This window comes from Caloenas nicobarica, chromosome 10 (genome assembly GCF_036013445.1).
Source record: "Caloenas nicobarica isolate bCalNic1 chromosome 10, bCalNic1.hap1, whole genome shotgun sequence".
Taxonomy (NCBI): domain Eukaryota; kingdom Metazoa; phylum Chordata; class Aves; order Columbiformes; family Columbidae; genus Caloenas; species Caloenas nicobarica.
This window is the reverse complement of record NC_088254.1, coordinates 13,009,952-13,037,713: the sequence shown is the minus strand read 5'-3', so window position 1 is coordinate 13,037,713 and position 27,762 is coordinate 13,009,952. Positions and strand designations below refer to the sequence as shown.

The following is a 27,762-nucleotide window of genomic DNA, read 5'->3' as shown; positions in this document are numbered from 1 at the left end:
TTTGATGCCCTCCGTGTTCAGGGAAACAGGATCTTGCACATTCTTTATAAATAAGAGGGATTCCAGAGATACCTGAGCTTCCATCATCAGCCTCTCTCAAGAACACAAAACCTTGAACTTTGATCGCTCACTTCTGACAAGAGGGGTAAATAACAGCCCGAGTTGCTTTCCTCCTTCTTTCCTCAAAAATGAGAAAGGGAAGTCATATTCACACAGTAAAATGTGCTATACAGGCTACTTGAAAACAGTGCTTTAGCTTCTGAAAGCATTACGAATCCAAAGACAACTTTTAAAATATGCTTAAATCTAAACAGTTTAGTAGAAGTAAATTATTCCAAGTAAAAATCAAACCCAAATTGTGGTGATAAAATTTCAGGGTTTTTATGAAAAAAAAAAAAAAAAGAAAAAAGAAGAAAAATGGCAGCACTACACTAAAACCACCAGACAGGTATTTACAAACAGAATCATAAATTTGACACATCAGGCAGGATGGATGAAAACTGCAACTATGTATTTATGGGAATGTATAATGAATTTTTAATTTACTTAGTATTATGAAGTGTTAACTGTTTTGCCATGAACATTAACAGTAAGAAAAAGACGAGTCCAAACAAAGCAATTATTCTTTTTTTTTTTCCCCAAGTAACGTTTATTAATAACATTCTTAAAGCGATAACTTAAGAGTCATAAGGAAGGGGGCTGTTGTCAGTAAACATACAATGAAATACTAAGATTCTTCTATTAAATTATGACTAAAAAGGCTTTTAACATAGTGTTTAACCCAAACAGATTTAATATCAAAAACATTCAAAATTGCTAAGTGTTGCAATCAGTTCTACTGAACTTATAATAACCTTGTTTCAGTAGTCAATACTAACCTGTTATTTATATAAAATTTTAAACTCCATTCTTAATTTTTGTAAACAAAGCACCTAAGCATTTGAAAGAAAAAAGTTAGTTTACATCCCATTAAACTGCAGCACATACGTGTGAAACCTCAGGCATGATCAGGCATGGAACATAATTAGCCACAGAACAAGACAGGGTTTCCACAGCCAGCTGCTGAATACATTTGTTGCCAAAGGTCTTCTTTATTTATGCTGATTCCATTATCATGTATAGCTGAAAATTTAATAAATTCTCCATGCAGAAGATTTGAAAGAGAAAAAGGAGTCATATTACACAGATTTGCAAAGCTTCTGAGGACTGAGTAGTGCATGACTTTGAGCTATGACTTCTGTATCTCTCTCAGGAATTTTCAGAAACTTCTTCATAACCATTTAACTTCGGCAGATATTTGGCTTGTCAAAGAGCATGACAACACGTCAGAAGAAAAGTTTTCAGCCTGCTATTGGACCACTGAGGTATACTGTAATTTATTATTAAGTGCCAGTCAAATAAAAATTGAAGATGGTGCACAAGATCATTATATTCTGAAGCTCTCAGTTCAAGCTTAGGTTAAGAAAGTCAAGAGGGGCAGCTACTAACATAAGAGAACTGTGCATAATTTCTGTTTTCTTAGGGAAGTAGCAAACAAGGCGGTTATCTTACCCGTACCAACTGGCACCACAGTCAATCTGTGTGAATAGCAGCAACTGATACTCAGGCTGTATGTCTGTCTGCTCCCGGCTCTTGTGAATAAAAGTTTAAACTTAAATTACATAAAGCGGCGAATTTGCAGTAAGCCTTTGTTAACTGCCAATATAGATTTACAATTGTCTTAATTAGCATACTTCCAGAGTAGATCTAGCTAAACTAGATGTAATCTGGTAAATTTTCCTGAGCCAACCTGCCCCAAACTAGCTATAAATGTCTAGAGGTGACCTTCAGACGAGCACTGAGGCACTTACGTGAGGCGCGGCACGAAAGCCTGAGCTGCCATTGCCCAGCATGCGCTTATTCGGTTGTTTTCTCCAGGGTTCTTGAACTTGTACTGGCTATAGGAATGACATTCATTTGAAGAATAGGAAAAATGTTCTAATGACTACCTGACATTAGCACTAAGTGAACTCGGTGGTTTCCTCTTGTTGCCTTCTCCAATTTTCTTTGGTGTAAAGAACTAGCATTACAGCTATGCAAATTTTCTATGCCTAATCCCCCTCAATTTGCAGTTTCCTTAAAAAATAAAAGTGACAAACTCAAAGTCTTCTAAATGCAAACTAATCATTTAAACTATTTCTCCGTTTCCAAGTCTTTAAAAGCTAAAACAAATTAAGATTAAACGAGTTAAACACATGCATTGGCCTTAACTAACACAGGCACTACTAGCGCTATTCAAACCTGTTGTTTTGTCTATCAGTTGCAAAGAATTTCCAAAAATAGTTTTAAAAAAAAGAAGTATTGTGTAGATGCAAAAGCTACAAAAATCTGTCCTGTCTTCCCCCATCCTTTTGAACTGATCCACAGCCAAACGGAGTTCACAGATACAGGGCTGGTCTCAACGGGCAGGAGAAGAACTGTCCAGAGTTAACATTTCACACACCCTCCCACCCCCAAATAGCACTTCTTCAACAAAATCCCGCTTGCCTTTCACACCATCTTGTTTGTCAACTATTCAAGAAGCTGCACTCAGGTTTCCAAGACCACTGTGCAAGTACCTCCCCCGTTTTATTTTTTTTTTTTTAAATGGGTGGTGATGTATATCATCCAAAGACTTGCAATTTTCACAATTAAGGCATAAACCACTGATACTATAAGGGGAGCAGGGGGGAAGCTCACAACCCCAAGCTGAATTTGCCCCATCATCTGTTTTATGGCTTACAGTGTACATAGACTAATGTACCCACTGTTTATTCAATTACTTGTAGTAATGGAACTATAGTTTCATTCTTTAGTTGCTACAGTCACATTACTATCAATCTTTGCATACAAAATCTGGAAAGGAATCCTATGAAGGGTACTGTACATTTTTTTTTAATGAAGCTTGAGTAGTCTTAATCAAAATTAAGAAAACATTTAATGTGTCAAACTGATATGGGCAAGAAACTTTTATAAAAATATACTGTATAGAAACACATTTGGAAAATCACATACAAAATATCCTTTTATTTAAATTGAAATAAGGCACGGTTTTACTAGCTATAGTTTGTCTGTAAAAATGCAAGTCTATTTTGATTACTTTTATGTTATTAATATTTTCCATAAAAATATAGATGGAGGAGTAGAAAACCCTTTTACACAGAGTAGGAAATACTCTATTGTAAAACTTCACCAAATTTACTCTAATTCACTTGTAGAAAATTTGAGTACTATTTGAAATCAGGATCCTACATGTTATTGTCCTCCAGGCTGTTCACTGGCTGATGCTGTGCTGTCTTCATTTCCTGTATAATCGAGGTGTTCCATCATCTAAGCGTAAGAAGGAGAAAGAAAAAAAAAAAAAAGATATATGGTTCTTTATAAAGAAAAACTGCTTTTTCCCCCATTGGTCCCAAGTATTTGTTAGCTAAGAGAAATATAATTAAACGTGTTAGAGTGCATTTTAGCAGCGTACAGATAAGAATTTCTCTATAGATCAGAAAAGTATTCAAGCCAAATCAAAGCTCTCTTAGCTAATGCTTTCCACTGCAAAAGTATTCTCCAAACGAGGATCCAGTCCTCTACATGAAATTAAACTTGAGTCAAAAGCGTCTCAGTTATTAAATACAGAGAACAAAAGAAACAATTAGAGTTAAGCAAATTTTTCAAAGACACAGTTTGGAGAACTGGAAATAGACTCAGATCCTACCTAACATTTTCAGGTAGCAAGCAAGAGCTTGAGCAGAAACGACAAGCTTTCTTGTTTCGTGACTATCTTACAGTTAGTAACGACTAACTGTATTGGCAACATTTCTTTGTAAATTTTCCTTTGATTTTAAAAAAGATAAAGGAAATGGAATTGTAAAGTCCCACAACAGAAGAGAATCTAAACCAGATTATTATATAGACTGATTATGCTTTCCAATTAATGTAACGGATTAGGTCACCTGAATAACACAAGACAATGTCGTACTTTTCCTGACTAAAAGCCGCCTGTTTCCCTGCCCCTTACTGTGTTCCTAAAGGGCAGTGAAGGCTCAGGTTTCCTCCCTGGGACAAGTCACTAAATAAACTACAGAGGTAATACACATATTTGTTAGCATGGCAAACCGAGACCCATCAGTTTGAGGGCTTTAGAATTAAGCATAATTAGAAAGAGGCCAAGCATTGGACAGTTTTGACATCTGAGAGAAGATACAGAAGTGGTAAAACTGATGCTGAAAACCAGAACATGTCAAGGAGCTGCTACACCCAGTGTGGCAGGATCGTTAGGACAAAGGCTTAATGCTTTCTGCCCCAAAAAGCAGAAAACCCCACATACATTCTTCCATAGCGGGACATCCTGCCTAGTAGGAAAAAGCCTCCCTGTCTTTCTGTGAAACAGCTGCTCACTGCTTGGGTTCTAAGCTGGGTGGATTTCCACGCGATGAGGAGCAACTGCTTTCTTGTCCTGCTGACACCCACTGCCAGGCTCTGACACTGCACTGTCATATGCGTTTTGGTGGGGTATAATTCTGTATGTAGGGCAAAGAGAGTAGTTCCATTAACTTCTCTTGCCATGACCCACCGTGGTGCCACACGCTCTTTTACACCAACACAATTGTTTCATTGCAAGGTATACAAACAGACCTTATTGAAAGCAGGTTTGCTTCAACAAGGTGTTTCCCAATCGAGAGGCACCAGCATGTCGCGCAGTAAGTCAAGATGACTGTTCCAACTCCGAAACAAGTCATGGCAACTTGGGTAAGGCTTAGGAGAGTCTAGTGGCCACAGTATTAATCTGACTACAACCCGAAAAGGTCTTTCACATCTCTCATGTGTCAGAATTAAGAATTAAGGCAGGTGCTAGGCTTGCCAATGCGCCTGAGAACAGCAGTAGCACACGCTCAGCCCAGCAGGGAATATCAAGCTCCTGTGCTAACGACAATCTCGCATTCACTTCAGTGTATCTAGAATGTTCCTTGACAAAAAACTCATATCAAAAGTCACCCAAAGCAAAAAATAAACACTCCCTACAATTACAGAAGGCAAACTGCCATTTTGAATGAAGACTGAAGTATTTGTTCTGGGAAAAACCAACCACAAACCCCCACACAGCACCACCTTACATCAAGTAATGCCATGCACCTTCCTTCATCCCCGGGAGCACTGACTAACAGCTGGCGTAGCGCAGGTACTTTCGGTAAGCATTTTGTAAGATGTTTCCCTATTAAATTGACAAGATGCTTCCAGAAGGAAAAGTTAACACTATTTGCATCAATTCGGTGTATCCCAAGGTCAAAGGTTCTTCTCTTAATACTACAACTAGGTAAGTAGCACAAAATATACTTTTGCTGGAGATACTACCTGTATTTGGATTTTAAAGCCTCTGCTTAATATATCAGATTTTTAAGTTAAGACCAAAATGGCTAGTAGAGGGCAATGGGTGTTTGGGGTTATTTTGATAGACATAAATGTTACAAGATCCCCCCCAAAAAAAGCCACCTCACCCTGTTTCTAATCTCTGCACCATACAGAAGGATTGCCCACAACTTGGAGTCAAAGACAACAGATGCCTTTCTAAAAGCGTCAGATTGCATTAAGCAGCTTTTTCCACAAACGTATCTCAACTGTAGGTTCTCTCAGGACAACCCCATCCTCAAAGCCTCAGCAGAAGCTGCACTGATCTTTACAACAGCCAGCAGCAAGATGAAGGCACCATGCTAAAATCTGGGACAAAGCTGTTGTTTCAAGCCTTGAAAGAGCCAAAGGAATCAGACCATACGCTGTGGAGAGCTGATGAACGTTTAAAGTCAAAGAGATTCAGAAGCTTTTCTCCCACATCTGAATTCCTGACAGTTTTTAAAAAGGACTGTCAAGATAGCTTTGTAACTAAAGTACATTTATGTTTAACCTGTCTCCTAACATGGTGAACTATTAAAAACTTCTTTTTAATTTAAAAAAAAAAAAATTAAAAAAAAAAAATGCACACAGAGCCAAACTAGAAATGGCAATACAAACTTCTCTCTGTAAAAGAGCAAACACTTGACTGCAAGATTCACTCTGATGATGTTGCGTTCACATAATTCTTAACAACTTACAGCGATGAATTTTTAAGTGTCTAAAAATGTGATTTTAAATTGCAGTTCTAAAGAGCTGGTGCTTGCAGTGTAACATGCATGTAACAAATCTCTTGATTTATTATTTCAAAGAGAGATTAAAAAAGCTTGCTAAACACTTCAAATTTACAAGCTCTAAAAGGTTCCAAGACTATTCTATCAAGAAGACTTCAAAGTTGCATTAGTCCACTACATGTTTCATGATGTTAATAAAATGATTTCATAGATTGTAGTGCCGCAAAAAAACAGTATTTTTAAATTAAATCATTAACTGGGAAAAAGTATCAAAATAGTTTCCCGTGCAGGCATACACAAGGAATATAAGCAAACCAGGAAACCTAGAAAAACCTTTATGATACGCTTCACAGCAGCAATACTGCCCATATGGCAGTAGGAAATAGGTATGTTACTCTTCCAAGAAATCCCTGTGCTTCAGTGAAGTGTTTTTGTGTGCAGCAACTCATTACAGCTTGAGACTAACTCCATAAAAAAGCCACACACAGCATAACTAGGATTTAGGGCTGCATCATTAAACGGAAACAGAAATGCTCTCAGCTAAGAATTCTGGGGCATCAGAACTATCTTGGAGAGTCAAGTATTACCCACACGGATAAAGCGGAAACTGAAATACCGCTTTTAACAATCCTACCCAAGAACTTAAATGCACACAGCAGCACAGAAGAATTTTAGGTTATAAAAATACAGTCTGATTTTAACTGGCACTCAATCCCTCCCACTTCCTAATCTCCTCTTGGGTTTTTATCTCATTTCTTTATTATTAAGGCTTCTTAATCAGACTTAAATTCTTGAAGAACTCTTTATTAGAAGAAAGAAGCTAATGAGAAAAGTACTTTTTAGTTCAGAATTTAAGACACACGCAGAGTTCACCAGCCCAGATTGTCTGCAGTGTATAGGGCAGACAAGCTACACTTTATAAATAGATGTATAACTCTAGACTGATAACTATAATTTCAAGATTATATTCAAATGCTTAAGCTCTGCAAGAAGCTGAAATTTGAAAGCTTGCATTGCTCTCTCCATGCTGTGCTTGAGAAGCTGACAGGTAAAATAAATACCATCAGTGTTAGCAGTCATGAGCAAAAGCCTCTTCAGGTTAAACCTTCCGGCTGCCGTCAGGAAGCTGAGCAGCAGCAAGACCACAAACGCTGCTCTGAATCCTTGAGTCCTGCTCCCGATCCCCCTGCAAGCATTGCAGACAGTACGGGATAAAGTACACTCTCGGGTAATATGATGATAGAGGAACTACAGACATGATTACTAACGGCAAATTATAATGCTGAACATTGTAAAAGAGGTCAATAAAATTGTTGTTTAGCACTGAGCAGGCTTTCATGTCAACATAGTGCCACAGAAAAATTAGCTGAAGGACTTCGATGCAGGTACCAGTAGAGGAACTAACACCAATTCTAAATGAAGACACTCCTAAGGGTTTGGGAAATTATAGACATATACCAAGCCTGCCTTCAGGCTTGGGAATCATGGTTCCATTGGTATTTTATTCCTTTAAAGAAAGAAAGAAAAAAAAAAAATCAACCTAATAAAAACAGATTTATAGCTTGCCTTCACTTCTACACTCTTCTATTGAATTGCTCAGAAAAATTAGAAAGAAGCTATATGCAAAACGAATTAAAAGAGGAAGCAGAGGGGAAAAAAGAAAAAAAAGAAACCATAAGATGATTAATAAAGTTCCATTAAAAGAAGGCCATAATCACACCTTGTAGCAAAGGCGTCCTGGAGGAGTCCGATACCTAAATAAAATTCATTGCATTATTAAGATCATATACAACAAAAGTCAGAAAAACCCAAACCTCAAAACCCTAACTAATGGGCTATAACCAAACAGCAGCATTCCTGAAGTTTAGTTACCTGCTACGCTGTAAATGCTCTTGTACCCCTGTTCCTGGGGCACTTTCCTCTACCAAGTCTGCGAGGTTTCTGGGATCCCATGAGGACACAGCAAACCTCTGCAGAGGGTGGGCACCCTTGTGCGTGGGGCTGCTCTGCTCCAGTCCAAGTTACCATCGTTGTAGCAAAAAAGAGTCTTTGGTCACCTCTCTCTATTTTTTCTCCTCAGAATTAGCACTGAAACCTGGCAATTTCAACCCTGGGTTTGTGTGGTGGGGTTTTTTGTGTATGTTTCTTTGTAAGTTCAGTAAGGACAGTTCAAAATACAGCTTTGTGGCAGGAGGACGAGATACAAGAAAGATCAACACTGTGGCATTCTGAGAGAGAAACTTGAATATCACTCTCTGGAAAAAAAAATATAGAAAAAATCTTCAAAAAGAAGAAAAATAGGAGTTAGTAGATACAGGTGTTCAATCACAGATAAATCTAACTCAGGGGTGGTAGAGTGGGGGTGGAAATGAATAATTTAAATTGTGCCAGAAATGAAGTAATCTGACCTCAAAACAAGTTGAAGTTCACAGCAGTTTTAATCCTTCAAGAAACCAGTTGAAAGGACATTAAATAACTACTATGGCAACATAATTCTTCCCAGTGTGAGTTTTGCTATGAGAAATGCAAGAAATCTTTGTCACTAACGAGACTTGCCAGATTTACTTAGGCCAATCTTACTCAGAACTCAAGTGAGGAAAATAAATTACAGAACTTTTTCTCTCTAACAGTCCCAGAGTTACTGGGTTTCATATATGCAACACTGCTTATTTTAGAATAGCAAACATAATCAATTTGTATATAAATACATAGTAAGCCAAATTAATTCTAACCTACAGAGAAACATTTCTATTCACTGGACCTAGGAGAGGAAAAGAGTTGTTTTTGTAGACAAAAAGACAGGGTATCTAGTTCAAGCTGAAGATCTGAGTTATTTCATCCCACGCCAACCTCCAGTGGAAGCAGGTGTTGAATATTAGCTCAACAAATGGCAGCATTTAGCTGATCATGCTATAGGAGCTGCGTGATGCCGTTTTTACAAGATTTACCATCACCTGGACTTCCATTGATCCACTTCAACCTTGCAATGCAGAAGCTGAAAAAGCAGGAACTCCTGCTTTCCACAATCAACTTCCTATCACCCACCTACCCACGCATCCAACTATCCATTCTCTGACCCAAGCTCAACACAGCCTGGATACAGGCGATAGCTGCTGAATTCAAACCATATTGGATTTTAGGTCTCAAACAAATTCAGAGTGATCTCATCAGTCCTACAATAAATGCCGGGTCACGATGGCTATTGGCACACTCAGTCACTACAAGCCAACTGTGGGGGAACACACACACATCAACAGGCACAGAGCTGGAGGGATTTTAAGGACTGCAGTTTCTGGGCAGTGTTAGAGATAAGCAGAGGGGAAATGCAGAATACCCAAGGCAGTGTGCACAGTGTGTGCTGCGAGAGAAAACAGTTCTGTAACCACCCAGCTGTTTTGTTGCTGAATACTCCATGTAATCCTGATGATGCAGGACACCAGTCATGCATGGAAAGAATTCTAACTGATCAATTTTTTTGAACTGTCTCTTAATACAAGACTAGTGCAGATTGTAATCTGCATGCTTAGTTCAGTGACTCATGTTATACCACATCAAGATGGTAGTTGAAGAATGTTGAAACATGAAAAAAAAACTATCAAAGAAAATAAAACAGAACAAATTACTTTTTCCCATGAGTACTGAACCAGTTGTTTCATCTCCCTGAAGCTTTATTCTGTCATCTCAACTACTAAACTAAGATTTTCTAAGAGTAACAACTATTTTTCCTTATTTGTTCCAGAAGATAACCAGCGTTAAAACCAGCAAAAATTGGATTGTGGTGATATAGTACCAAGTACTCAGAGAAGCATACACTCAAAGGAATCAAAACCAAAATACTCCAGACATCCAGCCTACCTGGTAATTGCTTCCCTTCCAGAACTTCTTCATCTCTTTACGCTTCCAAGCAATAAGCGAGCTAGTAATAAGTGTACACGGTACAAGATAAAGAAGGGCAGGTTGTCCCATCTTCATTAATGCCAAGACAATGAAAGTCAGCACCATACCAATGGCATAAGCTATAAAAAGATATTTATACATACACAATCAAGAACAGCTGAATTTTCAAATCACTCATTTAGTAAGCCAGAATTATTATTTTTTAAAGAGTAATATCTTCCTTGTTTATATAATTGAATAATATAATTGCTCTGTATTTGCAAGCTCTCTCAAGCAACTGACTACCATAAAGAATACTCACCTTAAATATGGGCAGGCACATTAAAGAGATTAAGAGATTCTTGACAACATTGAACATTTACCTGAAGAAAACTATCTACTTCTCCATTTAAAAAAGAGCTAGCATAAAGATTAAGTGCCAAAATATCATGATTTACCTATTGTACAGGAGATGTAGTATACAGAGGATGAACTTGTTTGAACATCAAATCTTCGACAATAGGCAACCAGAAGCCCTTGGAGAAAAAAAAAATATTTAGCCATTGATTTATTTCTCCCCAATCCTCCAAATCAAAGCAGCTTAAAAAAATACAGCAAAACTTCCCATTACTGTATGTTATCTTCTTCCCATTTAGTTCAGGAAAGCGAAGAACCAGTTTAAAAAATCCTATGGTTAGTCTTGAAAATCAAAACCATAGTGCAAATATGAGTCAAGTGAGCTTGGTATTAAAAGGTTTCATTTTTTTAAGCAAGCTAATTACATTGTGGTACTTTCAGTTTTGAAGGCACTAATACAGAAGAGTAACAGCCTAGTTTTAATACTTCAATAGGATTTTAATGTTCGCTCTGAACAATCAGCAATTTTGCCTCAGTACAAAGCACAAGAAAAGGGGGAGCACGCTGCTCACGGGATGGTGCTTTGTGCCCAACTTCAAGTAATTTGCTCAAGAGTCCAACTACAGCAAAATCCAGCTCTTCTGAGAAAGATGGAAAAACTTGATAATACATTTTCTGTTACCTCACCTCTAATTAGGTAGTTTAGGATACGAAAATACTATGAAGTCACAGAATACTTGCTTTTAGTGAGATTTCTATGAGATGTAATTAATACTGACAACTAGTTTTATCTGTGGGACTTGTATTTACACAATACAGTGCGATAGAAAAGCAAAAACTTCACTATTTAAGTGTTCTATAATGTACTAAGTTTTCTTATATTGTGGCTTTTGTTGCATTCTGCACTGACACATTTTTTGGATTTAGTAATTACTTTGTGAACTAAACTCTAATGTAAGTCAGTTGAGAATCAAACCCAAAATATTTAATCATAAGTTACAACTGTGAAAAACATTTACTCACCTGGGACAATAATGTCTCCAAAACCCAACAATGAAAATGGCAAGTCACAGAGTGTCGATGCAGAGTAGTCAAGTCTAGGCACTCTAATAACCACAGGTAACTGTAAAACAGTATTTCAGAAGCCCACATAAATCTGATCTAAAGCATCCTGGCATTTGGGATTTTTTTTTTTTTTTTGCTTATCATTGAACAGTTTTAAGATAATTTACTGTTAATGTGGAACTTCAAAACAGGTAGAACCTGAAGTAAAAAACAGAAACCAACATAGAGAGTGGATAAAGCTTAAGGCAACAGGGAAATTGGAATTTCAGATTTACAAGTAATATGCACACACCAAAAAAAAAAAAGTTAAAACAATATTTAACCATATAATGAGAATAACAAGTCTGAATTATTAACCTAACTATAGAGTATTGATCAACAATATCCAGGCCCTGAAGAGAAATTTGGACAGTCAGGTTTTCCCCAAAAGAATAGTTTTTTCAGAGGGAATAATTTAAAAATCCAGTATCTGAAATACAATCCTTACTTTCTCATGGGGAGCTGAGCGTTCAGTAGGGACTTCCACCAAGTTTCCATCATTCTAGGATCAAACCCAAGTCAACAGGTATTTAATACTTAAAAGAAAATAGCAGAAGCTGGCTGTATTTTGTGAGAAAGTTATGCTGAAAAGCACACTATGAATTAGCTACGGAATGTCAGTATTTGTATGGTGCACACACTAAGACAACTATTCATACCTTTTCACTGTTTCCAAAAGGACCAGCTGCAACTTCAACCATTATACTTGCCCCATTCTGAAATCAAGGTTATATTTCAAAAGTTAGTGGTTTAATATACCAAACCATTCATACTACATTTACAAAAACTGTTTGTACTTCATCTTACAATTCAGGATTAGAAAAATCCAGAATATCGAAAAGGCGGCACTAGCATCATACAGTATTATATAACACCATATTGCTTTGCATTAAAAACACACAGTCCAGCCTAAAAGAACTGTTTTAAAGAAAAACAAATGACAAATCCACTAGATGTGGCTGGAAGTTTAGATAAAAATGTGTCAGCTTTTTCTGCCGTGAGCTTTCTGCTTCAAAATAAAAGAAGGTATGCTTGCAAACAGTTCCTACCACACTGCAAATGAACACCGCAGAAAGTACTAGTGCATGTTCCCATATACAGGTGTTGAAAGCAAAAGAAGGAACGAAACTGGAGGACAGTAATTTCTCATCATCACTCTGCCATACAATTGGGGACAGCTTACTTCTGGCCAGGGGACTGCTGAAAACTTAAGTCATTTAACAACGTTTACGGCACCTACGCAAGCATTACATCTACAAGCAATGCAAGATGAAAATTTGGGCCACTGCTGTCTTAAATGAGGAAAATGAAAAGGAAGTCAGAATTTCTGCATTGAGAATACTGAAAACACTAAATCGGTTTGACAAAAATGCTGCCCTAATGTCCAGACAACATTTTTGGTTTTATTTTAAAGATAAATTCACAGACATACCTTTGTGATAAATGGTGTTATGAAGACAAAAAACACATCATATAGAAGGAGAAGGCCTAGAAGTATCACACAGGACTGGCAAAAAAGAACGAAGTATTACCATAGGTTTTCAAGGACCGCACAGTTAGATTCTGGTACCATTACCATATCATCGTGTTACAACGAACAATACCACCCCCAGCCCGCCTTTTTATTCTGGCACAGCATTTAGAACAGGATTCACTTATTTTATTAATTATTAAAAATGGTAAGGGGTTTTGTTTGTTTGTTTTAAAGTACCTCTTGAGTATTGAAAACCTACTTCCTGACACTAAACTCACAGATTCATGGCATTAGAATACTTTCTTAAGGTAAGCAACTTACAGTACCTTAAAGTTGGGCATTTTCAGTGTTTTAATAAAGTTTAGGCAGAAAGCAACTCCCAAAATATCTTGCAAAATCCAAGCCCACCTAAAAATAAGAACACATTTTTACACATTGTTCAAACTACTGCTGGAATCTAAGTGCAATAATGATTTTAGATTTTGCTGGAAACAGCAAGATCACGAAATTTATTGGAAAGTGAGAAATTAGTTTTTAGGAAGTATTGCTACCAACACCACAAAAATATTCGTTTCGAGATGGTCAATTTACAACTAGCCTCTGATCATAAACAGGTAGCTGTTCTTCATCAGCGTACTACAGCAAAAATGAGCTGAACAGAGGCTGAAACAGGGCCTTGGCGTTCACATGTATGATTGCTCACTTGATTGGAAGCTCTACTTGACATCTGGCACCAGATGCTACTTAGGATTGTACTGTAATGTTTGTGTATTTGTGCTCCATTGGACCATAGGAAGACCCTATGCTATTTCTGCACTTTTTTCCTCTGTGGCAGTCATTAGCAATCAAGCTAGTTTTTCCTCATCTTCATAATTGTTTGAAACTCCAAATTACCACACAGTTCATTTGTATACCTTTGTTCTCTATTATTCCCATGCTTGTTAAGCTTCATAAATAATTTCATGACTTTTTTGAAATCGGTACTGGAGTTCAGAAGGATGCCATGTTCCATGATTAGTTACACGATGGGAAGTTCATTAATGACAGTCTTTCAAGTCAGAATGCATCACTTACCTATCTTCATTTCGAAACACTGCCCAGACAACAGCTGCTGCTATGCAGAATACAGCAAGGAAAATAAGCCTCACTTCAATGCTTTTGTTGCAACATGCAATCCTAGAAGAACATAATTAAATTTAAAAAGAAAGCCTGCAACAGCCAAAACAGATGCCTGTGCTATCACGGGTCCTTAAGCTGACAAGTCGTTCCCTTACTGAGGGCTTTGCCTTTGCCCATTTGTTCCACTCGGACTCAGTGACATTATTCTCATAACTGCAGTGCCAGTCCTTCCTTCTCCAGGCTGCCTTAAAAATGTGCCCAGAGATGGTAAGCTGAGTTGGATTTTGATGGCAGTGTGGTTTAACCCAGCAGGCAGCTACACACCAGTGTGAGAGGCTGAAAAGTCCCTGACTGCTCAGCAACTAAAAACTTCAGTGTGTTATTAATGTTATTCTCATTCTAAATCCAGAACACAGCACCACACCAGCTACTAGGAAGAAAATTAACTCTGTCTCAGCTGAAACCAGGACAGATGGTCACTCCTTGTTTCAGCAAACACATCCAGGGAAGGCAGCACGAAGATGAATTTATTTAATCCGTCATGTAATAATTATGCCAACAGAACTATGTCAGTGAGGGACAGTCCAGTCATGATTCCAGAAAGGGGTAGTGGTGGTAAAAATCAATTTTAGGACACATAATACAAGATGAAAAATGGAATAACTATGTATTGCAAAATTGTGAGCCAATATCTGTTTCCACTGCCTACTTAATTTTCTGGGACAGTTCCTGAATCGATATAACTAATGGAAGTAATGCCTGTCCTGCACCTTACACAAAACCTGCTGTTTTTTCTGCCCGATCTCTACCTTTGATGGGCTACTGGACCATCTGGCACTAATATCCTGTACTAAATAACCAGCAAACATAATCCTAGGCTTCCAAGCTTATAAGCATTGTTCTTTTGGGAATTTTTTTTTTTTTTTTTAAATATATATATATATCACTCGCATTATATGTTAGGAGTTCAAGTGAAAACACAGGTGAAGAAAACAGGGACATTCCCATACTAATATCTGCGGGATATTTAACCTGGAGGAATAAGCAGAGGCTGTCTGTACACTGATCACCCACTACCCGAGTTAGACTGTGGCCACTAACTTCTAACACAGAGGACATGAGCAATGTGTTACTTCACAAGATAACATTAAAACTCGGCCTGTCATAAGTACAGTACAGAGTAACATGAGGGGAAAAAACCCTCTATTGCCTATAGCATAGTACTTGCTTAAAACAGTCCATTAAGAGTTGGAAACTACTCAGCATTCCCACCCCAGGAGAACAAAGTATGTGCAGAATCCCCCCTCACAGAGTTCCTTGGTGAACAAACTGAGCACATCCTACAGGCAATTAGAATTTTGTAAAACTGAGTTCAGACAGCCAAGCAGAGCCTTTCAATTTTATCATAGCAATGCTTTAAAATAAAGATAATGCAGTAAATCTCTCACACCACTATTTTAACTGTTGATTATGCTACAGGTCCTTTTATTATCTATTGAAGGAGCCTGTAATTTTCTTTTGTAAAAATTCCACACACTAAAACCATACAGGAAACAATTTGTCAAACTCTTTTCATATTTTCACACTAGCTTGAGTAGCAACCAGAAAATTCCCAAAAGAAACCTTACATTTATAACAATTGAAAGGTGTACAATACCTGCACTGCCCAAATGGTATTTCTCCTATTAGTGCTGCGAGACAGTTGTACAGACTCATTGCAGATGCCAAGCAGAAGACTGCTATTATAACATACACTAAAGAAAAAGAATGGAAGATGGGAATCAGTGACAAAATACAATAGAAAAAAATGGCAAACAGGAATCAAACACACCAGAGTACATTTAGGGTAAACTGTTAACAGTTGCAGCACAATACAGTCATTGGAGACTATAGTCAGCTGGTTACAGGAAGGTCTGAATGCCGAGTGTCCCTGCCACAAGAAGAGTTCTCATAAAGAAAAGACCTGAGTTTTGAAACGTTTGAATTGAAAACTTCAAAAAAAATTTCCTCCCTTGAGGGCAGGAAAAAAAAATAAAAACAAACAAACAAACAAACAAACAAACTCGACCAGCAGTTTGGGAACTACATTTTACTGAAATTATGTAATTCAAGAATTTAGCTTATTGATAGTATGCCTGAGTTTACTCCATTATGGTAATGCCATTTCACCTTAATTAGTGCACCGCAACTACAAACTGAATGACAATACAGCAACACCTAACAAAAGCTTTCACTCTAAACGCTACTAAATTACCATTGCCATCCACCCAAGAATATCAACATACATAGTTTACTTTTTTTAGTAGTCAATAGTCACCTCTCCTCTACATTACTTCCTTCAGAATAAGTGCTGTCAAGGCAGCCTTTTGTAAGCGAGTAGAAGAAAGTTTCCCTCTTTTAAAGTAGCAACTACATCTTGTCAACCCTCAACTCATACGTGGAGAGAACAATTACAAAATTAATTTTAGTTCAGAAAAGTAGCTTTTCAGACTTAGGCACCTAATAAGATCATGCAGAAAAATAAGTGAAATGAGAATATCCATTTTTTCTTACCTAACCATTTGTAGAAGAAATAAAGTAAGACCAGCATGACACAACAGATGATAACAAACAGGATAACTGTCACAGGGGTAAAAGTGACATTTTCTTCCTTCTTCCTTCTTGTTTCTCTCTCCCCAGGACTTGCTATTGCTTTCAAATTATCACTGTTGTAAGAAAACAACAAACACCTTTATCTCAGAGGACAGATTCTGAAAACATTTCACTGTGACAGGACTGCTGGTTATAAAGCATTTAGACTCACAGCATTTCAGTTTAATCCTTCATCCCATTATTAGACTTAAAAATTACAGAAAAATGGTATGCTTATTGTTCCGAGTTTCCCTCCATTTTTAATGAAGATACGCACTTATAACACAGCATACACGACAAGAAAAAGATTCTTAACTGCCCTCCTTTCCAGTTGTGTGGTCATTATCAACTTTAAAGAGAACCTCCAAGTAAACCCTGATCTATGTGAGGAAAATCAGTCCAATATCAAAACTCTTAAACACCTTTTCAGGATGCACACTCAACTCTATTAGCACATCACCTCTGACTACAAAATTTCTTGGGTTAAATGTAGTTAATCTGATAAACACATCTATGGTAAGTCAAAATAATGGGAATGACACACTGTTTTCAAACCTCCACTAACAGACATTAAGTGTCTGCAAAACCCATTCCTGTTAGCAGAATGAAGCTAAGTACTAGTTCTTTTACCCTCATAATTACAGAGTAAGTGAAAGAGAGGGGGTGTAACTGGGGATTTTCATTGGGAGCAAGATTTCTGTGCATACATACTCCATATTTATACCTCACCATGCAAAATAAGGAGACTTAAATTGTTGAGTTTGTTCTTTGAGCAGATAGCCCTAGAACCCTTTAGTACAAACAGTAGTGCAACTTGCCCATCAGATAGCGTGTTCCTGACAAATCCCAGGACCAGCCTACAAAATGCTGAATTCAGCACCAAAACAGCTTCATTCAAAAGAGAAAAACCCACAGGAGTAATGTACTTTGTTAGATTAATCACCTTCTCAGAGGATATGCTTTGAACAAGCAGCTTTGGAAAAAAAAAAAAAAGCTCACCCAAGATTTATGAAAGTGCACTTTAACAAGTTTAATATAATTACATCTAGCTATTTTCAATATGGGAGACAGCACCACATTTTGTTATTTTAGCATTCTGTGCAGCCACACCCTATAGCACTGCAGGGTAAAGAAGAAGCATAATCAGATCCAACCTTTAAAAAAAGAAACACCACTCCCCCACTACTACTTTAATCTCTTTAAAAATCACTAGGATTTGCATAACTAGTGGGAAAGAGGAAGCTGTTGTTATCACATACAATACCACATACAATCCACTCCCCCGCTGTTCTGGGGGGCAAAGCACTGAGAACACTAGGTACCAACGCACACCGGCCCATTTAGCACACGCAGACATCCAAGAAATACGGCAGAGTAACACCATGCTCTGGAAGGCCAGCAATATCCAGCTTAACCCCAGACTAAAACCAGTTCCATGCATCAAGTGTGCTTCACTTGACGAAACCAAGCCGCATACCTACCCTTCAAGCACAGTGCAAAGCCCCCAATACCCCCTCGTTTCCCCATGTTTGCCACATTCTGTACTTCCACTGCCACCCCTTCCCTGCACCAGGGCTGCTGCTGCCTCCTCACCCCTGCCTGGTCCTGGAGCCACTGTTACAGCACCAGATAGCAGGCAAAGCTGAAGCAGATAAGCCTGGTTGGACTTTAACTGTTTGGAGCCACCCAGACACAACCAAACCGCATTCCTAATGCTCCTGGTGACAGGAGTGCGGTGCGGGGACACTCCAGAGGGTGCTGCACAGCCAGCTGGGAGCGAGCAGTTGTACAGATCCTGCCAACGCAGACACTACATATTAATACAACTACATACGTACCTCTTGGATCATTGGATTTTAAAGGTGGTGTTAAAATATCAACTTTATATCATGGATATTGGAGTATTATGATGCTAGTTATAGAGTATGTGGTAGTTTCTCAAAATCTTAACTCATTCCTCCTCCCAAGAGCTATTATCCCTCAGGGACTGTTACCATCTACTACTCAAAAGTTCCTCAAAAACCTACAGTGATTTTTCAAAGGTTGCAGTTGCTTGAGCATGTCATGGCAAAGCAGCTACTTGCACCCAGATCTTCCAATTTTTTAACTTCCAACCCAAAAGAACATAATTTTTCCCTAATCATAGTGACAGTTTTTACATTTGTAGTCCACATAATTTAAGCAGTTCCATTTAACAAACTTACAGTTCTGCTACTCCACTCCAGTAGCCTCCTAGTGCCACTGTAAACACAGCAATTAGGAAGATGACAACCATACTGCAATCAAACTCCGGCAAAGGTGGTGAATAGAGAGTCACGTTAACTTCATTTCCAAGTGTCTGAAAAATAACAGACAAGTTGGTTCATAAGGGCAACAAATAAATTGTATTGCTTATTTTCCAACAAGATGCACATCATGATTTCGTGCTCTTAACCTACACAATGCTGAGAGAAAGTTTTCAATTTACTGCACAAGACATCCCATATATCTGCCTTGGTCATTGTAAAGAAGCAACACTTTCAGGATGGTCAAGTTTGAAAACAACCCTATTACTACTGCTGTGGAAGCATAAGGATACCACAAGACAAAATAGTACTTCTTTCTATTCTCTCACCACTTGTGAGAAGTTGTGCCTCTGGCCCAAAAGCTTTTCATCCCCCCAATATACCAAATACTATCAAAGACATCTACTCTGCAGGAAAGCATATCTGAGTTAATGAACTTGAAATACAAACTCCCAGGCCCACTGAGATACCAGCAGAGGTCTACCTCTGGCTCTTGAAACCACAAAAGTCACAGTTCAGATATGGGTACAATGCTTCAGACAGGACACACTGAAAACTCAAGGTGGCAGGAAGTTACTTAATAACAAGCTTTATGTGAAAATGATTTGAGATGGATTCAAAAGAAAACAATTTCATGCTACTTAAAAAAATTAAGACCAAAGTAAAAAAAAAAAAAAAAAAATCAGCTGAGTGACACTGAAGAAGATAGGAGGGAACATGGAGACACAACTGATACCGAATTGTACAAAAATCTTAAAAGCAAAACCAAGATGCTTCCATTTGACTGAAAAGTGAGATTTAAGAAACAAAGGATGATAATGTGACAGGAAATGGAAGGTGGTAGGGAAGAAAGGTTTGCTGCTATAGTCAAAGTAAGCCAAGACATCTAAAACAATCCTACAGTGAAAACAGACTTCAGAGATGAAGCAGAAAAACAGATTTGTTAACAGCCTGCATGTGGGATAAAAACAAGAGAGGAGAAGAACATGCCAGGTAGCCTGGGCTACAGGAAGTTCAAACTGGCAGTGGAGAGGCTGAAGGGGAAGCTGAGTAGTGTAGTGGAATACACTGGCCATATGTGAAGAAAACAGATTCATTTCAGCATCTGAATGATCTAATTACAGATATTAACCTTACTGCAGGCTAAAGAAGTCAGAATCATTAATTTGGTTGAAGTTATGGAAGTTAAGAAAACAAGAAAGAAAATTAAGTTCTAGTGAACTATTGTAGTTGTATGAAGTGGAACATAACTGTCAAGGCTCGTAATATACCTGACTCAAACGGTGACAGCTAACTGAGATGAAGCCTTCTATGAAAAAGTAGAAAGAATGTTTATACAACCTAACTACCATCCGACTGGTGCTGTCTCGCTCGTCTAAACAAAAGGAGAAAGTTGAAAGCCTCAGAAGAGTTTTAACAGAAATGCAACTGTAGTAGGAAGAACACAATGGCTGCCAGCTTCTAAGCAGCACATATCATTCAAACAACAGCTACCAGTGACATGACAGGAAGCTTTGGCAAAAACTACATCAGAACTAGGAAAGGATCACTTGTAGTCTAGTTCCTCACTGCTTTGAGAAAGGCAGTCTCATTATAAGACAAAGACAAAACCAAATTCTTTGATTCTGCAGCAGTATGAGACACCATCTGGCACACTCATCTACCAAAGCTACTTGGGTGAATTACGGTAGCTCTGCAGAGTGATTCTACACGACGGCAGCCCAAGCAGCACCAGGCAACAAAGTGTTGCAGAGAAGATCCAGAACAAATTACAGACCTAACCTTGCCCTAGTTCCCTTTCATATTAGTAGCGTATATCTTAAAACCACTCAACTAAGCAAACAACAACTGTCTTACTTGAACAAATTTTAAGACAGAGGACAACTCGAACCAAAACACAATATTCATCAAGACTATGACAGACCGAGGACAGTCATCACAAACCTTCAGCCATGTCAATGCTCAGCAAGAACCAATCTTTGGTTTTTTAATGTCTGTTCCCATCAAAGTCCTGTACATCTAGGCATGATTTCCATTTGCATACTTACCCCAGAAAACCTCCCAGGGCAGCTCTGAAGATCAAGAGCAGAAATGGTGAAGTGAGCTTGCAAATTGAACCCAAGAGGCTAAGACTACATAGGTTAATGCTAGCCTCTGCTATTCACAGAAAAACATGGACAGTGCAACTCCTGCCTAGCAAAGCTATTTAACACTAAATCAAAACCAAAATCACAACAGAAAAAGACACACCAAAGAAAACATACTGTTTTATTTGAAACCCTCTGCAATTTTCTGTATCCTAGTATTACATGTCAAGGAAAAACAACTCCAAATATCCCAAAAACAAACTCCCCTGCTTATAAAATCTAGGAGATACCACAACTACCACATTTTAATGACATGCTTGGCATCTCACCATGAACTCAACAGCAGAAAGTCCAACTATACTGCTTAACTGCTCTGTAACAGATGCTGTCATGCTATATAAAGAGAGAGCTCATCATCTGGCAAGGACAAAAAAACCCTCACACCTTCCTCGAAATCCAACCTGGTCAGGTACCGCTTGCCCCAAACAGACTGTGCCAGTAGATCACAGCTCAGCTGCTCTAGTTTCTGTGCTAAGGGAACAGCCCTCTCAGGATATAGCTCTTGACGCATGTCAGGCATCTGCAATTGTATACAAGTCTACTGGAAGGCTGCTTATCTTGTTTAGCAGAAGACTTCTAAGATTACCCCTCCTCCAGTTAGGTATTACGTTTCCCATTCTTCGTGTTCTAAGTAATCATTCTCTCAAATTAACCTGAATTAGGAAGACTAGCATTTCCATGACTTAATATCCATCCTCATGTGAAAGTAGTATCTATGCACATTCAAATCAGGTAGACATCCACATCTGACCTGACGTTATTTTATTTATTTGTCCAAAAACCTACGTTTATACAAACCATAACATGCTGAGGTTATATTACTTACCAGCTGCATATCTACTATGTCATTATATCTTATAAGAGCAACTGGAATAGTCACATCTTCAAAATCAGTCTTGTTATCTGAAATAGGAGACTAAAAGAGAAAGTGCCAGTGATACGTATATTGAGTCTATTTGCAAAGGAAGTTAGATCCCTAAAAGCAAAATATCCTTTAAATTTCACTGTACTTGTAGGAAGAAAAAAATTATAAATATCTCATTCATCCCATTTTCCAAAAGGTTAAGGAAAACAGATGTACTTAAATCAAACATGGAACAGATTAAAAATACAATTCAGTTGTAGATACTTTTAGATGATATAACAGAGCACTGCATAGGGCTAACTTGGAATGACCCTCTCGCTCTCAGGAACAGCAGTCACGCCAGCACAGACTGTGGGGAAGGTTAGCAACTCGTGCTGGAATCCCACACGTTGCCAGGGTCCTCTGCTTTTGGGGTTTCTCTCAGCTGACCCTGCACAACACTGCATCAGGCCAAAGAGATAAGACACTATTTCACTACAGAAGAAAACCAGATGTTCTAACTTACCAGCCTAGGTTTACTGGCAATCAACAGCATTTTAGCACCCAAACTTTGTGCAATTCTTGCTTTCTCCAAAAAAGTGCAGTTTCCTCTCATCACAACAACTGCTTTGTCCTTCATTAGGCCAGAAGGAGCTTCAGAAGAATTGCAGAGTACCGTAGAAGTCAGGTTTTCCAGAGCCCTGAAAGTCTGCAAAGAGGGAGACAAGGAACATGACGCTAGTAGGAAATGTGATGCTTCAAACTAATCTAGAAGGCATTACTATGCTATGCGCTCTAATTTGAGGTTTGCCAGAAAGAGACATAACAGAAAGGAATCATTAATTCAGGAATATAAAATCAGAGCAGCAGTTTCTACAGCTGTTTCTAAACACAATTTCAACAGCAGTTGTTGCTGTAATTTAAACATAAGAAACTGGTTATATAGGAAAATCACTGCCCATAGTTCTGGGAAAGCCAGTGTACACTCTGTGATATTTCCAGGCTTCACAAGACAAAAGAGCACTGACGGACATAACATAACCAGAGTTCCGAAGCATAATACTTGTTCAAAAACAGTTGGCGAGCCTGACAACGTACTACTTATTACGATTTTTTTTTAATCTGTCCTTATTTCAAAGTTGAATTTCATATTGACAATTATTTTTAAATTAGTGTCAGTTTTCTTTAGTTAGTCAAGACATCCCAGTGGCCAAAGTAGCACAGCAAAGATGTTTGGGGCTGACAAATGATTTTTACTGTTTTATATTGAGCTAATCTGCTAATGAATGACAGGAGGGAGCAGAGAGAAGACTGCTTGATCACTTCCAAACACAAAGCATTTCCTGTTTGTATGAAGAGCGCCTAAAGAAAATTTGTTTCTGCCTCACAACGTTTGGCTCAAAGAAACACACTCAGAAAATATGGCATGATGATAAATTCCAGATAATCTCCTATTCCACCATGTTTCCAAGACAATTAAACAGAAGATCAAACTGAGAAACTGATATGGGACCCCATTTCACATGTTTACAACATTTTGTAAACAAATAAACAGAAGTTTTACTCCCAAGTCTAAAACTGGACATACTCATAACACCTGAAGAAAAAGATGAACTATATCAGATGAATATGTAAATATATGTAAAACCAGTTCTAAGCGCAGAGAGAGTATCACCATTGTAAACTTTAGAAGTTGGTTTTTTTAAGTATAGAACTGTTCACTATAGAGATCTTGTGGGGGTAGACAAGGACACAACCCAAAAAGGTAAATATTCAATGTAGCACCTATTTAACTGAAAATTTTGAAGACCAGTTATAGTTGATCCAAATTCATATTGCATTCTATTTTTTCTTAGGGAATATGATTATGAACTACTTACAGCATTGTCCAGGCTTTTCGGAAGAGATATCCAATTAGAATTGTAAATGATGCAGTAATCCTTTGTCACGGGAGGCACACCATCTCCAGAAGCATGCAGGATCCCCTCATCCGCCGCTACCTGCAATAAACCACGGTGTTGTCAATTAAACAAAGTTCAGAAGATGAGGTCTAGAATTTCCTCTACTAATAAAGGTATTGTATGGCAACTCCTAGAATTTTTTTTATCAAATAACTGTAAACACAAAGATCAACTAGTGTACTGTAAGACAAATTCGTATAGTTAAGGAAATAATGTCGTCTCCTCATATTACATGAGGGACTTGGACTAATCCTATTTCTGCTATTTATTAATACAGATGAATTTTAAAACTTCTGATAATTTTAGGGACATATTCTTCTCCTCAAGCATTAATAGACTCATAAAGGTGGATAAATGAACAGCGTAAGAATTAGATGTAGCTACAGCTGCAAAGTATTGAAAACTACTTTGTATCTCAAATAAGTACCACCTTAAAAATCCGGGAGATGATCTTATTTCAACTGCTTTTCTCGAGAGAGAAACCAACCTAAATATCAGGAAGTATCAATAGATTTTTTTAAAAAATTAAATCCCATAGTAAATTCTAGGTTTGTCTGAAAGAACACCAGGATATTAAGCTAGAAGTAGGCAGGGATAAGGGAGGAAAGCCCAAATATTTGCCAGATGTACAATGCTAATTGTTAACAGTGACACAGAGGCATTTCTCCTCAGGCTGGCGTATCAATATTCTGTAGCAAGTGAGAACTAGAGAGAAAAGAAAAACATGTGACAATATTGTTTCGGAGGTTTATGTCTGCCTGGCTTGAACCGCAAAAAACCTTCTTCAGAGGAATCCATTATATTGGCCACAGCATGTGAACATCTGCTGGGAAAACTGTGTCAAAGGGCCTGAGCACATTAACTGTTTAACATGTAACAGTTCTTCACCCATCAGCTAAAATAAGTTGTTCCATGATTTATGATCAGCACCAAAATTATCAAGCTTTCCTCTTAAGTGCACTCGCCTAAAACTATAAGCTAATGGCAAATTGAAAGCAATAAAACTTCCAACAAGTACAAACCCCAGATGTTTCCATCCACTAAATCCTCTTTCTGCTTCATGAAGTAGAACGATAAGTGGGTTTTGGGTTCCCGGAAATCAGGTTTTAAGGCTACACAAGCATAAGTCTTCCTAGAAAGAGAGATTACTTGCTTATTTGATATGCATGTTTTGTTTGGCAAGCTTCCCTTCTTTGGGGATGAGTCAGGAAACACAATTCTTGCTCATCAGACTTAAAGATGATGACAAACGCTACATGCTACACCTCACTTGGAACATCCCCACTGAAATCCTGTTGCATCCAGCTGAACTTTCATTTTGTAATTGCTTCTGTATCCTTTCAGAACATGCAAGGGCTACTAGTTTGGGTACATGGCCTTGCCATCAGCTGTGCTGCTGAACAGTCTAAAACAAATCTTACTCTCAGCATACATGCAAAGTAAAAACTTCTTACTGGGCACATTTTCAATCTTGCTACTTAAGTAGAAGACTAAGACTGTGTGCACAAAACTGCTCCTGAACAGATTAATCTGCTTCCAGAGGCTGACTTGCTCCAGCATACAAATGTTCCCATATGGAAGAGAGACGTGACGGCTGCCCTCACCTAAAGGGGCATCATCATCTCCTTTCACTTCAGGTTCAGACAATTCCCAACGGCCCCTCACCTTCAAACAAATGTCCTCCTAGTTTTGACAGGTGGTTCTCTCATCATGTTGCCTTCCTTTACCACCTTCAAGCTTTTCTTATATAATTCCTTGTCTTTGGTAGAGAAGACGACATCTCATATTGTCTCTTAATCCTTATTTTTCCTAAGACATCCCTGTGCTGCAGGGATATAAACTTGGGCTGACTGTTGAGCTTCGGAGTGCGCTGGTGATCCCACCACATAGAATACTGAAAGTTGTATGAACCAGTAGACACAGAGACCAAACCAAGACTCTATTTACAACATCCATCACAGCATCTAGATAAGATGCACAGGAAACTCAAAGGTACAGAACAGGGAGAAGGTATTTTGCACATAGCAAGTAACAACATAAGCCTCAGTGAAACATAAAGAAGTAGGAAAAAACTAAGCATGAACAGAACAAGCATCATTTCCATAGCTGTGCCAGCGGTCCCACAACAAACAAACAGTCCCTCCTCCCCTCCCTCCTGGCACTGTGACCCAGGGGAACCGGTGCCTGTGCTCAGAGCCCAGCGGTGCTCCTTCCCAAATACCTACTGCCTTCCCGAGCGTTAACTCCCCGCACTGTTAGTCTCAGACATTGTTCTTGAGGCTGAATGACTCGGTCTAATGCTCACCACTGCCACAGCTCCATTTGCAGAGGAAAGGAGGAGGCGGACATGGAGCCTGGAGTCTTACAGGACGGCAGGTGAAGCCCCTTCCCTTGTCAGCAGCTGCAAACCATTGGGTTAAGGAGCAAAGCCACCCTTCAGAAAACCCCAGCACAACTAACGATGTCTATGTGGGGCTCACAAACAGCGAGGGAGAACTTTGTAGAGAGACACAAGCTACTTCACCCAAAGGCACTCTCAAGGCTCTAGCAAACTGTGCTGTGCACCCACTGCTGAGCAAATCCAGGGGTGACATCCTATGCAGGAACATACTCTGCCTTACCAAAACAAGGTAAAAGTCATGTCAAAAACCAAGCAAACAAAACTCCAACAACAAAACAACCTGGTGCAGCAGCACTGAATGTAAACATGCCCTTCACGCTGTTTATGCAGATTACAGAGGTTTGTGGCTTCCCCATGTCACTGCTCCACCAGACAGAAAGCAGCGACCTACCAGAGCCCCACACACCTGTGAGCAGAGGGAAGCTGCAAAGAAGCCCCGTACAGGAACCAAAACGGTACTTCAGGTGAACACGCTGAAAGCCAGGACACATACACACCTGAGCTCTCCCTCAGTGTCCTCATTTAAACACCTCTGCAAACAACACCAGTGTTTACCTACGCTGGCACCCGGGAAGTTCGTTATCCAAACCCGCCGGAGCGGAGCCCAGGCCTGGCCAGCGCTCCCGGGCAGGGGCTGGGGGGGGCCGGGAGCCGGGGCCTTGCCCGAGGCGGGGCCGGGAGGCCCGAAACCCCCGGGACACACCTCAGAGCCGAACCGCCTCCGAGGCGCTCGGAGACGGGGGCGCACACCAGTCCCACCGGCCCAGGCCCGCGGCGGGGGGGTCCGCCAGGGAGCGGTTCAAGGAACAGGGCGGACAGACGGAGCCCCTCGGCCGGCAGAGGAGGGGGAGCGGCCCGGCCGCCACCCCGCGCTCGCCCGGGCCGCCCAAACGGCGCCTCCCGCGGGGAGAGCAGCGCAGCCCTTACCCGCGCCAGCAGCAGCCCCCACAGCGCGGCCCACAGCGGCCCGGCCGCCCTCATGGTCCTCAGCCGCCACCTGCTCGGGAAGGGCCTCGGCCGGGCTCGGGCTCCCCCCGCGCCCCACGGAGCCTTTCACCGCCGCCGGCTGCCGGAGAGGCGCCACTTCCTCTTCCGTCCGCCGCGGCCGATGGGGGCGGACACGCCGGTGCTGCCGCGGCCCCGCCCGAGTGTCCCGGCCCGGCGGCTGCTGCCGGGCCCGGCGGGCGGCCGTGGGGGCGCAGGGAGCTGCGGCGGGGAGCGCCGGCCGGCCCGCGCGTCCTGCTGCCGGCAGCCGGGCCGTGTTGTGGCCTCGGTCTTGGCTGCGGGCTTCGGGGTGGTCAACAGCCATCAGCTAGTGGGGTTTGCCACCTAACAGCTCCAGGATGTGCAGGTTACCCGAAACCCTTCCTAGCCGTTACAAATACAACAGTTGGGTTTGCCCCACGTCTCTCAAGACACAGAAATCTGAGCG

At 39.8% G+C, this 27,762-nt stretch overlaps 1 protein-coding gene across 6 annotated transcripts; it reads right to left on the bottom strand.

The window, feature by feature from the left end:
• Positions 1 to 617: 617 nt before the first annotated feature.
• On the bottom strand, positions 618 to 27,412 carry SPPL2A (signal peptide peptidase like 2A). 6 transcript variants are annotated; one of them, XM_065641832.1, is made up of 17 exons: positions 27,258 to 27,412; positions 23,849 to 23,968; positions 22,495 to 22,677; positions 21,951 to 22,040; positions 18,897 to 19,030; positions 16,615 to 16,766; positions 15,719 to 15,815; positions 14,017 to 14,118; positions 13,269 to 13,350; positions 12,901 to 12,975; positions 12,128 to 12,184; positions 11,917 to 11,970; positions 11,388 to 11,487; positions 10,466 to 10,543; positions 9,987 to 10,147; positions 7,852 to 7,885; positions 618 to 3,348 (listed from the first exon to the last, which is right to left on the bottom strand). In XM_065641832.1, the coding sequence occupies exons 1-17, from the start codon at positions 27,309 to 27,311 to the stop codon at positions 3,317 to 3,319; spliced, it is 1,605 nt and encodes a 534-aa protein (XP_065497904.1). In that variant the 5' UTR covers positions 27,312 to 27,412; the 3' UTR covers positions 618 to 3,316. The 6 variants fall into 6 exon arrangements, with proteins under 6 accessions (XP_065497904.1, XP_065497907.1, XP_065497908.1 ...); XM_065641831.1 differs by lacking the exon at positions 7,852 to 7,885 and adding an exon at positions 7,193 to 7,317 and having other exon boundaries at positions 3,260 to 3,348; XM_065641835.1 differs by lacking the exon at positions 11,917 to 11,970.
• Positions 27,413 to 27,762: the final 350 nt, after the last annotated feature.